Source organism: Pristiophorus japonicus, unplaced genomic scaffold (assembly GCF_044704955.1).
Source record: "Pristiophorus japonicus isolate sPriJap1 unplaced genomic scaffold, sPriJap1.hap1 HAP1_SCAFFOLD_231, whole genome shotgun sequence".
Taxonomy (NCBI): Eukaryota; Metazoa; Chordata; class Chondrichthyes; family Pristiophoridae; genus Pristiophorus; species Pristiophorus japonicus.
Window position 1 is genome coordinate 627,501 of NW_027252026.1, and position 13,986 is coordinate 641,486.

Genomic DNA, 13,986 nt, shown 5'->3' on the forward strand with positions numbered 1-13,986 from the left:
CAGTGACCCTTAGGTTACTCTCCTCATGCTTTGCTTGATAATTTGTACTCCATGTTCAGCTTGCCCGTTGGACACAAGCTTGAACGGTGCTGACTTTACATGTTTTATGCTGTTAAGTTTCACAAACTCCTGAAACTCCTGACTGGTGAAACACGACCCATTGTCGCTCATCACTATGTCAGACAGATCACGTGTCGCGAACATGACATTGAGATTCTCTATGGTTTCCGTGGACGTGCTGGATGACATGATTATGCATTCTATCCACTTCGAATAAGTGTCCACCACCACTAAAAACATCTTGCCCAAAGGGACCTACAAGATCTACATGGATCCTGGACCAAGGTTTGGATGGCCGTGACCACAGACTCAGCGGCGATTCCGCTGGTGCTTTGCTGAGCTGCATGCAGATGTTGCACTTATGCATGCATGCTTCCAGCTCAGAATCAATTCCTGGCCACTATACGTGGGACCTGGCGATGGCCTTCATCATCACTCTACCAGGATGTGTGCTGTGTAACTCATGCACAAACTTCTCTCTCCCTTTTTTGGGCATTACAATGCGACTGCCTCACCATATGCAATCTGCTTGAATAGACAGTTCGTCCTTGCGATGAATGTACGGTTTGGCCTCCTCGCACATTTGCTTAGGTATGGCAGACCAATCCCCTTTGAGGATGCAACCCTTTACCACCAATAAAATTGGGAAATGGCTGTTCCAGGTCTTAACTTGTTGAGCCGTGACAGGGGTTCCTTCACACTCAAAAGCATCCATGATTAACATTAGATCCGCCGGTTGTGGCCTTTCCACCTCCGGTGTGGGCAACGGCAACCGGCTCAAAGCATCGGCACAATTCTCTGTGCCAGGTCTGGGGCGAATGATATAATCATAGGCAGATAATGTCAGCACCCACCTTTGGATGCAGGATGAAGCATTGGTATTGATATCTTTGCTCTCGGAAAACAACGAAATGGGCGGCTTGTGATCGATCTCTAATTCGAACCTCAGACCAAACAGGTATTGATGCATCTTTTTAACACTGTACAACACGCTAAAGCTTCTTTTTCCACCATGCCGTAGGCTCTTTTTGCTTTGGACAAACTTTTGGATGCATATGCGACAGGTTGAAGTTTCCCCGACTCATTGGCTTGTTGGAGTACGCAACCAATTCCATATGACGATGCGTCACAGGCCAAAACTAAACGCTTACATGGGTCATAATGTACCAGCAGCTTGTTCGAGCAAAGCAGATTGGTGGCTTTCTCACAAGCTCTGCCTTGCGATGTGCCCCACACCCAGTTATCGCCTTTTCTCAATAGCATGTGCAGTGGTTCCAGTACTGTGCTCAATTTAGGTGGGAAGTTACCAAAGTAGTTGAGTAGGCCCCGGAACAACGCAAATCCATCACATTCTGCGACTTGGGTACATTCTTGATGGCCTTGGTTTTCACGTCAGTAGGTCTGATGCCATCAACAGCGATTTTCCTCCCGAGGAATTCGACCTCCGGTGTCATGAAGACGCACTTCGAGCATTTCAGTCTGAGTACCACTCTATCCAAATGCAATAGAACCTCTTCTAGGTTGTTCAGATGTTCCTTGGAGTCACGACCGGTGATCAGGATGTCATCTTGAAACACGACGGTTCTGGGAACGGACTTCAGTGGACTTTCCATATTCCTCTAGAATGTTGCTGCAGCCGAGTGAATTCCAAACGGGCACCTGTGGTAAATAAACAGTCCTTTGTGCGTGTTAATGCACATCAGTCTCTTCGGTGTCTCGACCAACTCCTGCATCATATCGGCCGACGTCAAGTCCAGTTTTGTGAACGACTTCCCTCCAGCTAGCATCGCAAACAAGTCATCAGCCTTTGGTAACGGGTACTGATCTTGTTTCAAAACCCTGTTGATCGCAGCCTTGTAGTCTCCACAGATTCTGACTGTGCCATCACTTTTCAGCTCAGGAACAATGGGGCTGGCCCATTCATTAAATTTGACCGGTGATATGATCCCTTCACGCCGGAGTCTGTCCAGTTCAATTTCGACCTTCTCCCTCATCAGATACGGCACTGCCCGAGCTTTATGATGGACAGGTATTGCATCTGAGTCCAGGGGGATCTGCACCTTGGCTCCTGTGAAGTTACCGATACCCGGTTCAAACAGCGAGGGGAACTAGCTCAATACTTGGTCACATGTATCTTCCTCCGATGACAACGCCTTTATGTCATTCCAGTCGCATCTGATTTTCTCCAACCAGCTCCTGCCGAGCAGCATTGGGCCATTGCCTGGAACAATCCACAGCGGTATCTCGTGAACCACACCGTTATATGACACATTAATTTGTGCACTGCCAATCACCTTTATCAGTTCTTTGGTGTACGTGTGCAGCTTGGTGTTAACAGGGCTCAGCTTGGGCCTCACAGTCTTAGTATCTCACAGCTTATTACATGCCCTCTCGTTCATGATCGATTGACTCGCCCCCGTGTCCAGTTCCATCGATACCGGTATCCCGTTAAACTTCAGATTAATCAACATTGGTTTACTCTTGGTTATGAAAGAGTACAGTCCATACACTTCCTCCTCTGGCATCTTGGATTGTGTATCCGGATCAGCGCTAGTCTGACTCTCATCCTCCACATGGTGTGTCGCAGCTCACTTGCTCATCTGCGGACACTTGCGCTGGAGATGCCCCACTCTCAGACAACCTTTGCAACTATATTGCTTAAATCGGCACTGCTGGTGCCGATGATTTCCCCCACAACGCCAACACGGAGAAGTCGGATAAATTCCAGCTGGCGGACTTTGGGCAGCCACAGGTTTCGTGAACGCAGCCAGATAGGCCCTGCCATGTGCCGCTCTGCCGAACACCGAATCAATCACATTTACAGTACTTGAGGAGGTTTCGTTCTTCACCGATATTTGCTTTAGACTCCTGTCCATCATCGACTGCGTCGGCGGCACTCGGGAGCAGCGTCGAGGAGGTGCGTGGAGAGGCCTATAAAAGGCACAGCAGGGAGTCCGGGGCCCAGCGTCGAGGAGGTGCGTGGAGAGGCCTATAAAAGGCACAGCAGGGAGTCCGGGGCCCAGCGTCGAGGAGGTGCGTGGAGTGGCCTATAAAAGGCACAGCAGGGAGTCCGGGGCCCAGCGTCAGAGGTGCGTGGAGAGGCCTATAAAAGGCACAGCAGGGAGTCCGGGGCCCAGCGTCGAGGAGGTGCGTGGAGAGGCCTATAAAAGGCACAGCAGGGAGTCCGGGGCCCAGCGTCAGAGGTGCGTGGAGAGGCCTATAAAAGGCACAGCAGGGAGTCCGGGGCCCAGCGTCGAGGAGGTGCGTGGAGAGGCCTATAAAAGGCACAGCAGGGAGTCCGGGGCCCAGCGTCGAGGAGGTGCGTGGAGAGGCCTATAAAAGGCACAGCAGGGAGTCCGGGGCCCAGCGTCGAGGAGGTGCGTGGAGAGGCCTATAAAAGGCACAGCAGGGAGTCCGGGGCCCAGCGTCAGAGGTGCGTGGAGTGGCCTATAAAAGGCACAGCAGGGAGTCCGGGGCCCAGCGTCGAGGAGGTGCGTGGAGAGGCCTATAAAAGGCACAGCAGGGAGTCCGGGGCCAGCGTCGAGGAGGTGCGTGGAGAGGCCTATAAAAGGCACAGCAGGGAGTCCGGGGCCCAGCGTCGAGGAGGTGCATGGAGAGGCCTATAAAAGGCACAGCAGGGAGTCCGGGGCCCAGCGTCAGAGGTGCGTGGAGAGGCCTATAAAAGGCACAGCAGGGAGTCCGGGGCCCAGCGTCGAGGAGGTGCGTGGAGAGGCCTATAAAAGGCACAGCAGGGAGTCCGGGGCCCAGCCTCGAGGAGGTGCGTGGAGAGGCCTATAAAAGGCACAGCAGGGAGTCCGGGGCCCAGCGTCGAGGAGGTGCGTGGAGAGGCCTATAAAAGGCACAGCAGGGAGTCCGGGGCCCAGCCTCGAGGAGGTGCGTGGAGTGGCCTATAAAAGGCACAGCAGGGAGTCCGGGGCCAGCGTCGAGGAGGTGCGTGGAGAGGCCTATAAAAGGCACAGCAGGGAGTCCGGGGCCCAGCGTCGAGGAGGTGCGTGGAGAGGCCTATAAAAGGCGGGACTTGTGCAGCTACAGGGAGAAGGCAAAAAAGAAGTAGAAAGAAATCAAAAGGTGACGTCACAGCCAAGAGGGTAAGTGATTGGCTGGTGATTGGTGAGTAGTTTTTCTTTTTTCTCTTCTATATCAGTGAGTAACTTTTAACATTGTTGTTGCCAATTTAAGTGTATCTAAGGGTTAAGTCATGGCAGGAGAGCTCGGTCGGGTGCTATGCTCCTCCTGTACCATGTGGGAACTCAGGGACGACACCAGTGTCCCTGACGACTATATTTGCAGGAAGTGTGTCCACCTCCAGCTCCTGACGGTCCGCGTTGCGGAGTTGGAGCTGAGGGTGGATTCACTCTGGAGCATCCACGATGCTGAGAATGACGTGAGTATCACGTGTAGCGAGTTGGTCGTACCGCAGGGAAAGGGTCCACAGCCAGATAGGTAATGGAAGACCAACAGGAAGAGCAGTGCAAGGAAGGTAGTGCAGGAGTCCCCTGTGGTCATCCCCCTGCAAAACAGATACACTGCTTTGGGTACTGTTGAGGGGGATGACTCATCAGGGGAGGGCAGCAGCAGCCAAGTTCATGGCACCATGGCTGGCTCTGCTGCACAGGAGGGCAGGAAAAAGAGTGGGAGAGCTATAGTGATTGGGGATTCAATGGTGAGGGGAATAGATAGGCGTTTCTGCGGCCGCAACCGAGACTCCAGGATGGTATGTTGCCTCCCTGGTGCAAGGGTCAAGGATGTCTCGGAGCGGGTGCAGGACATTCTAAAAAGGGAGGGAGAACAGCCAGTTGTCGTGGTGCACATTGGTACCAACGACATAGGTAAAAAAAGGGATGAGGTCCTACGAAACGAATTTAAGGAGCTAGGAGCTAAATTAAAAAGTAGGACCTCAAAAGTAGTAATCTCGGGATTGCTACCAGTGCCACGTGATAGTCAGAGTAGGAATCGCAGGATAGCGCAGATGAATACGTGGCTTGAGCAGTGGTGCAACAGGGAGGGATTCAAATTCCTGGGGCATTGGAACCGGTTCTGGTGGAGGTGGGACCAGTACAAACTGGACAGTCTGCACCTGGGCAGGACCGGAACCAATGTCCTAGGGGGAGTGTTTGCTAGTGCTGTTGGGGAGGAGTTAAACTGATATGGCAGGAGGATGGGAACCAATGCAGGGAGACAGAGGGAAACAAAAAGGAGGCAACAGCAAAAGACAGAAAGGAGATGAGGAAAAGTGGAGGGCAGAGAAACCCAAGGCAAAGAACAAAAAGGGCCACTGTACAGCAAAATTCTAAAAGGACAAAGGGTGTTAAAAGAACAAGCCTGAAGGCTTTGTGTCTTAATGCAAGGAGTATCCGCAATAAAGTGGATGAATTAACTGTGCAAATAGATGTTAACAAAAATGATGTGATTGGGATTACGGAGACGTGGCTCCAGGATGATCAGGGCTGGGAACTCAACATCCAGGGGTATTCAACATTCAGGAAAGATAGAATAAAAAGGAAAAGGAGGTGGGGTAGCATTGCTGGTTAAGGAGCAAATTAAGGCAATAGTTCGGAAGGACATTAGCTTGGATGATGTGGAATCTATATGGGTAGAGCTGCAGAATACCAAAGGACAAAAAACGTTAGTGGGAGTTGTGTACAGACCTCCAAACAGTAGTAGTGATGTTGGGGAGGGCATCAAACATGAAATTAGGGGTGCGTGCAATAAAGGTGCAGCAGTTATAATGGGTGACTTTAATATGCACATAGATTGGGTTAACCAAACTGGAAGCAATACGGTAGAGGAGGATTTCCTGGAGTGCATAAGGGATGGTTTTTTAGACCAATATGTCGAGGAACCAACTAGGGGGGAGGCCATCTTAGACTGGGTGTTGTGTAATGAGAGAGGATTAATTAGCAATCTCGTTGTGCGAGGCCCCTTGGGGAAGAGTGACCATAATATGGTGGAATTCTGCATTAGGATGGCGAATGAAAGAGTTAATTCAGAGACCATGGTCCAGAACTTAAAGAAGGGTAACTTTGAAGGTATGAGGCGTGAATTGGCTAGGATAGATTGGCGAATGATACTGAAGGGGTTGACTGAGGATGGGCAATGGCAGACATTTAGAGACCGCATGGATGAACTACAACAATTGTACATTCCTGTCTGTCGTAAAAATAAAGAAGGGAAGGTGGCTCAACCGTGGCTATCAAGGGAAGTCAGGGATAGCATTAAAGCCAAGGAAGTGGCATACAAATTGGCCAGAAATAGCAGCGAACCCGGGGACTGGGAGAAATTTAGAACTCAGCAGAGGAGGACAAAGGGTTTGATTAGGGCAGGGAAAATGGAGTACGAGAAGAAGCTTGCACGGAACATTAAGACGGATTGCAAAAGTTTCTATAGATATGTAAAGAGAAAAAGGTTAGTAAAGACAAACGTAGGTCCCCTGCAGTCAGAATCAGGGGAAGTCATAACGGGGAACAAAGAAATGGCGGACCAATTGAACAAGTACTTTGGTTCGGTATTCACTGAGGAGGACACAAACAACCTTCCGGATATAAAAGGGGTCGGAGGGTCGAGTAAGGAGGAGGAACTGAGGGAAATCCTTATTAGTCGGGAAATTGTGTTGGGGAAATTGATGGGATTAAATCCCCAGGGCCTGATGGACTGCATCCCAGAGTACTTAAGGAGGTGGCCTTGGAAATAGTGGATGCATTGACAGTCATTTTCCAACATTCCATTGACTCTGGATCAGTTCCTATGGAGTGGAGGGTAGCCAATGTAATCCCACTTTTTAAAAAAGGAGGGAGAGAGAAAACAGAGAATTATAGACCGGTCAGCCTGACATCGGTAGTGGGTAAAATGATGGAATCAATTATTAAGGATGTCATAGCAGTGCATTGGAAAGAGGTAATATGATAGGTCCAAGTCTGCATGGATTTGGAAAGGGAAATCATGCTTGACAAATCTTCTGGAAATTTTTGAGGATGTTTCCAGTAGAGTGGACAAGGGAGAACCAGTTGATGTGGTATATTTGGACTTTCAGAAGGCTTTCGACAAGGTCCCACACAAGAGATTAATGTGCAACGTTAAAGAACATGGGATTGGGGGTAGTGTGCTGACATGGATTGAGAACTGGTTGTCAGACAGGAAGCAAAGAGTAGGAGTAAATGGGTACTTTTCAGAATGGCAGGCAGTGACTAGTGGGGTACCGCAAGGTTCTGTGCTGGGACCCCAGCTGTTTACACTGTACATTAATGATTTAGACGAGGGGATTAAATGTAGTATCTCCAAATTTGCGGATGACACTAAGTTGGGTGGCAGTGTGAGCTGCAAGGAGGATTCTATGAGGCTGCAGAGCGACTTGGATAGGTTAGGTGAGTGGGCAAATGCATGGCAGATGAAGTATAATGTGGATAAATGTGAGGTTATCCACTTTGGTGGTAAAAACAGAGAGACAGACTATTATCTGAATGGTGACAGATTAGGAAAAGGGGAGGTGCAAAGAGACCTGGGTGTCATGGTACATCAGTCATTGAAGGTTGGCATGCAGGTACAGCAGGCGGTTAAGAAAGCAAATGGCATGTTGGCCTTCATAGCGAGGGGATTTGAGTACAAGGGCAGGGAGGTGTTGCTACAATTGTACAGGGCCTTGGTGAGGCCACATCTGGAGTATTGTGTACAGTTTTGGTCTCCTAACCTGAGGAAGGACATTCTTGCTATGGAGTGCAGCGAAGGTTCACCAGACTGATTCCCGGGATGGCGGGACTGACCTATCAAGAAAGACTGGATCAACTGGGCTTGTATTCACTGGAGTTCAGAAGAATGAGAGGGGACCTCATAGAAACGTTTAAAATTCTGACGGGGTTAGACAGGTTAGATGCAGGAAGAATGTTCCCAATGTTGGGGAAGTCCAGAACCAGGGGACACAGTCTAAGGATAAGGGGGAAGCCATTTAGGACCGAGATGAGGAGGAATTTCTTCACCCAGAGAGTGGTGAACCTGTGGAATTCTCTACCACAGAAAGTTGTTGAGGCCAATTTACTAAATATATTCAAAAAGGAGTTAGATGAAATCCTTACTACTAGGGGAATCAAGGGGTATGGTGAGAAAGCAGGAATGGGGTACTGAAGTTGCATGTTCAGCCATGAACTCATTGAATGGCGGTGCAGGCTAGAAGGGCCGAATGGCCTACTCCTGCACCTATTTTCTATGTTTCTATGTTTCTATGTTTCTATCATACATGATTGAGCGATCTGGATGGCCCTTTTTAAATCCAACTCCTCCACCGCCAGAAGTTTGTGCAGGATCACCTCGTGGTTGATACTGAGAACAAAGAAGTCCCGCAGCATGTCTGCCAACACCTTCCTGAACTTACACAATCCCGCTAGACGTCTCAGGTCAGCAACGAATTCCGCCGTGCTCTGGCCCTCCGATCGAACGTGTGTATAAAACCTGTATCTCGAGATGATGATGCTGTCGTCTGGCTTGAGGTGCTCCCGTACCAATGTACGCAACTACTCGTACGTTTTCTCTGTTGGATCACTAGGCATGAGTAGATTCTTTATCAGACCACAGATCTTTGAACCGTACACAGTGAGGAACACAGCTAGGCGCCGATCTGCATCGTTGACCCACTTCATTTTGTTGGCCATGAAGTACTGGTTCAAATGGCTCACAAAGTCTGCCCAATCTTCTCCCTCCACGACTTGCTCTAAAAATCCAATCGTGTTCATTTTGCAAACAAAGGTTCTTGTATTCTCGTCGCCAAATGTAATGTATGGAATAAAGGTTCAAGCTGAGTACTGTTTAACTAAGCAAGGTACAACCTTGGCTCTGTCTTATTTAGGCTCAAAGTGCCTGACTCTCAAAATGGCTGGCCTTTTATACCATGAGCGTGCTGCTCAGTGGTCTCCAACAATGACGCCATCTGGTGGCTACAAACAGAATGACTTGGACGTGGGTGCACAGGGCACAATTTCAAAATGTACAGATGACACAATATCTGGAAGTACAGTGAACAGTGAGGAGGATAGTGACAGACCAGGAAGACATAGACAGGCTGGTGAAATGGGCGGACAGGTCGCTGATTAACACAGAAAAGTGTGAAGTGATACATTTTGATCAGAAGAATGAGGAGAGGAAATATAAACTAAAGGGTACAATCCTGAAGTGGGTGCATGAACAGAGAGACCTGGGGGTACATGAGCACAAATCGTTGAAGGTGGCAGGATGAGAAAGTGGTTAAAAAAGTATTTGGCATCCTGGGCTTCATAAATAGAGGCATAGAGTACAAAAGCAGGGAAGTTATGGTGAACCTTTATAAAACACTGGTTCGGCCTAAACTGGAGTATTGTGTCCAATTCTGGGCACCACACTTTAGGAAGGATGTGAAGGCCTTCGAGAGGGTGCAGAAAATATTTACAAGAATGTTCCAGGGATGAGGGACTTCAGTTACATGGACAGACTGGAGAAACTGGGGTTGTTCTCCTTGGAGCAGAGAGGATTGAGAGGAGATCTGAGAGAGGTGATCAAAATCATGAGGGGTCCAGACAGAGTAGATAGAGAGAAACTGTTCCCATTGGTGGAAAGGTCGGGAACCAGAGGTCACAGATTTAAGGTGATTGTCAGAAGAACCAATGAGGTAAAACCTTTTGACGCAGCGAGTGGTTATGATCTGGAATGCAGTGCCTGAAAGCTTGGTGGAGGCAGATTCAATCGTAGCTTTCAGAAGGGAATAGGTCAGTACCCGAAGGGAACAGGTTTACAGGGCTACGGGGAGAGGGCGGGAGAGAGGGACTCACTGAAGTGCTCTTACAGAGAGCCAGCACGGGCTCGACGGGCCGAATGGCCTCCCTCTGTGCTGTAACCATTCCAGGATTCTATTCTATGGTTCTAATTAAATAAATCTGGAATAAAAATCTAATATCAGTAATGGTGACCATGAAACTACCAGATTCTGGTTCCCCAATGTCCTTTAGGGAATGAAATCTGGCCAATATGTGACTCCAGACCACAGCAATGTGGTTGAGTTCTAACTGCCCTCTGACATGACCGAGCAAGACACACAGTTGTAACAAACTGCGACCAAGAAATATACTCACTGTGGGAGTAGCATCATCTCACGGGCTGCACCTTCCCAAGGGCAATAAATGCTCTTTGTGAACGATTAAAAAATCATCGGCCATCTCTGGCCACCTGCTGCAGACACTCTCACCCTGACTTTATCACTTCAAGACTCGACTATTGCAGTGCTCTCCTGGTTGGCCTCACATCCTCCGCCGAACATAAACTTTAGCTCATCCATAACTCTGCTTGCCTATCCTACACTGCAGCACTCCCCACACACACTGCGTCACTCCCCACATACACTGCGTCACTCCCCACATACACACACACACTGCGTCACTCCCCACACACACTCACACTGCGTCACTCCCCACACACACACACACACAATCCCCACACACATACACCCCATACACATACACACACTCCCCACACACACACTCCCCACGCGCGTGCACACTCCCCAAACATACATTCCCCCCCCACGCACACACACACACTCCCCGCACACACACACACTCCCCGCACACACACACACTCCCCGCACACACACACACCCCATACACACACACACACACTCTCCACACACACACACTCCCCACTCGCGTGCACACTCCCCAAACATACACTCCCCCCCTCCCCCCACACACACACACACACCCACACACACTGTGTCGCTCCCCATACACACTGTGTCACCCCCCACACACACACACTCCCCACACACACTGCGTCGCTCCCCACGTGTACTACATCACGAGTCCGGTTTGTGTGGTATAAATCTCAGTACAACACATCCCTCACTGGGCACTAAACATCAACATTGCTGAGAGAGGTGGCAAGAATTGAAGTAGAAATTGTTCCAGTGGTGAGCTCTGTTCCAAGTCTGAGGGTGAGGCACATTAGTGATGCCCGACAGAGGGAGCTTTACTCCACAGCTGACTCTCCTATATCTTCACCAGCTTGATGCAGCTATTGAGTGCTTGAAATGGGAAAGTGTTCCATTTTTCAGAGATAACAATAAGTACAAGATTCATCCGATTGATTTTTAGAAACATCACAAAACAATAAACATTATTCGGACTAATCAACGGAATGAGTAATGAATTGGGTTTCTTACCACTGACTGTTGCATACACCGGGTTAAGCTCTCCAGCGGGGGGCCTAGGGAGATGGTGCAGAAACAGAAAGTCAATGATTCATTTACAGCATAAATATCAGTGAATGTTTCTGTACAACAACTTCACACTGGCACTGCTGTGAGCATAAATATCAGTGAATGTTTCTGTACAACAACTTCACACTGGCACTGCTGTGAGCATAAATATCAGTGAATGTTTCTGTACAACAACTTCACACTGGCACTGCTGTGAGCATAAATATCAGTGAATGTCTCTGTACAATTTCATACTGGCACTGCTGTGAGCATAAATATCAGTGAATGTTTCTGTACAACTTCACACTGGCACTGCTGTGAGCATAAATATCAGTGAATGTTTCTGTACAATTTCATACTGGCACTGCTGTGAGCATAAATATCAGTGAATGTTTCTGTACAACAACTTCGCACTGGCACTGCTGTGAGCATAAATATCAGTGAATGTTTCTGTACAACAACTTCACACTGGCACTGCTGTGAGCATAAATATCAGTGAATGTTTCTGTACAACTTCACACTGGCACTGCTGTGAGCATAAATATCAGTGAATGTCTCTGTACAACAACTTCACACTGGCACTGCTGTGAGCATAAATATCAGTGAATGTTTCTGTACAACAACTTCACACTGGCACTGCTGTGAGCATAAATATCAGTGAATGTCTCTGTACAACTTCACACTGGCACTGCTGTGAGCATAAATATCAGTGAATGTTTCTGTACAACTTCACACTGGCACTGCTGTGAGCATAAATATCAGTGAATGTCTCTGTACAACTTCACACTGGCACTGCTGTGAGCATAAATATCAGTGAATGTTTCTGTACAACAACTTCACACTGGCACTGCTGTGAGCATAAATATCAGTGAATGTCTCTGTACAACTTCACACTGGCACTGCTGTGAGCATAAATATCAGTGAATGTCTCTGTACAACTTCACACTGGCACTGCTGTGAGCATAAATATCAGTGAATGTTTCTGTACAACAACTTCACACTGGCACTGCTGTGAGCATAAATATCTGTGAATGTTTCTGTACAACTTCACACTGGCACTGCTGTGAGCATAAATATCAGTGAATGTTTCTGTACAACTTCACACTGGCACTGCTGTGAGCATAAATATCAGTGAATGTTTCTGTACAACAACTTCACACTGGCACTGCTGTGAGCATAAATATCAGTGAATGTTTCTGTACAACTTCACACTGGCACTGCTGTGAGCATAAATATCAGTGAATGTTTCTGTACAACTTCACACTGGCACTGCTGTGAGCATAAATATCAGTGAATGTTTCTGTACAACAACTTCACACTGGGACTGCTATGAGCATAAATATCAGTGAATGTTTCTGTACAACTTCACACTGGCACTGCTGTGAGCATAAATATCAGTGAATGTTTCAGTACAACTTCACACTGGGACTGCTGTGAGCATAAATATCAGTGAATGTTTCTGTACAACAACTTCACACTGGCACTGCTATGAGCATAAATATCAGTGAATGTCTCTGTACAACAACTTCACACTGGCACTGCTGTGAGCATAAATATCAGTGAATGTTTCTGTACAACAACTTCACACTGGCACTGCTATGAGCATAAATATCAGTGAATGTCTCTGTACAACTTCACACTGGCACTGCTGTGAGCATATATATCAGTGAATGTTTCTGTACAACTTCACACTGGCACTGCTGTGAGCATATATATCAGTGAATGTTTCTGTACAACAACTTCACACTGGCACTGCTGTGAGCATAAATATCAGTGAATGTTTCTGTACAACAACTTCACACTGGGACTGCTGTGAGCATAAATATCAGTGAATGTTTCTGTACAACTTCACACTGGCACTGCTGTGAGCATAAATATCAGTGAATGTCTCTGTACAACTTCACACTGGGACTGCTATGAGCATAAATATCAGTGAATGTTTCTGTACAACTTCACACTGGGACTGCTGTGAGCATAAATATCAGTGAATGTTTCTGTACAACTTCACACTGGCACTGCTGTGAGCATAAATATCAGTGAATGTTTCTGTACAACTTCACACTGGCACTGCTGTGAGCATAAATATCAGTGAATGTTTCTGTACAACAACTTCACACTGGCACTGCTATGAGCATAAATATCAGTGAATGTCTCTGTACAACTTCACACTGGCACTGCTGTGAGCATAAATATCAGTGAATGTCTCTGTACAACTTCACACTGGCACTGCTGTGAGCATAAATATCAGTGAATGTCTCTGTACAACTTCACACTGGCACTGCTGTGAGCATAAATATCAGTGAATGTTTCTGTACAACTTCACACTGGCACTGCTGTGAGCATAAATATCAGTGAATGTTTCTGTACAACTTCACACTGGCACTGCTGTGAGCATAAATATCAGTGAATGTTTCTGTACAACTTCACACTGGCACTGCTGTGAGCATAAATATCAGTGAATGTTTCTGTACAACTTCACACTGGGACTGCTGTGAGCATAAATATCAGTGAATGTCTCTGTACAACTTCACACTGGCACTGCTGTGAGCATAAATATCAGTGAATGTTTCTGTACAACTTCACACTGGCACTGCTGTGAGCATAAATATCAGTGAATGTTTCTGTACAACTTCACACTGGCACTGCTGTGAGCATAAATATCAGTGAATGTTTCTGTACAACTTCACACTGGCACT

The 13,986-nt window shown here is 47.6% G+C and overlaps 1 protein-coding gene across 1 annotated transcript in view; it reads right to left on the reverse strand.

Annotated features, from left to right (window-relative positions):
- LOC139245688 (uncharacterized) overlaps window positions 1–13,986 on the reverse strand; it is a 193,784-nt gene that overhangs the window by 20,303 nt on the left and 159,495 nt on the right. The window contains exon 7 of the mRNA XM_070871249.1: window positions 11,255–11,298. Coding sequence (XP_070727350.1) covers window positions 11,255–11,298 — 44 coding nt within the window. The remainder of the gene's footprint in view (window positions 1–11,254; window positions 11,299–13,986) is intronic.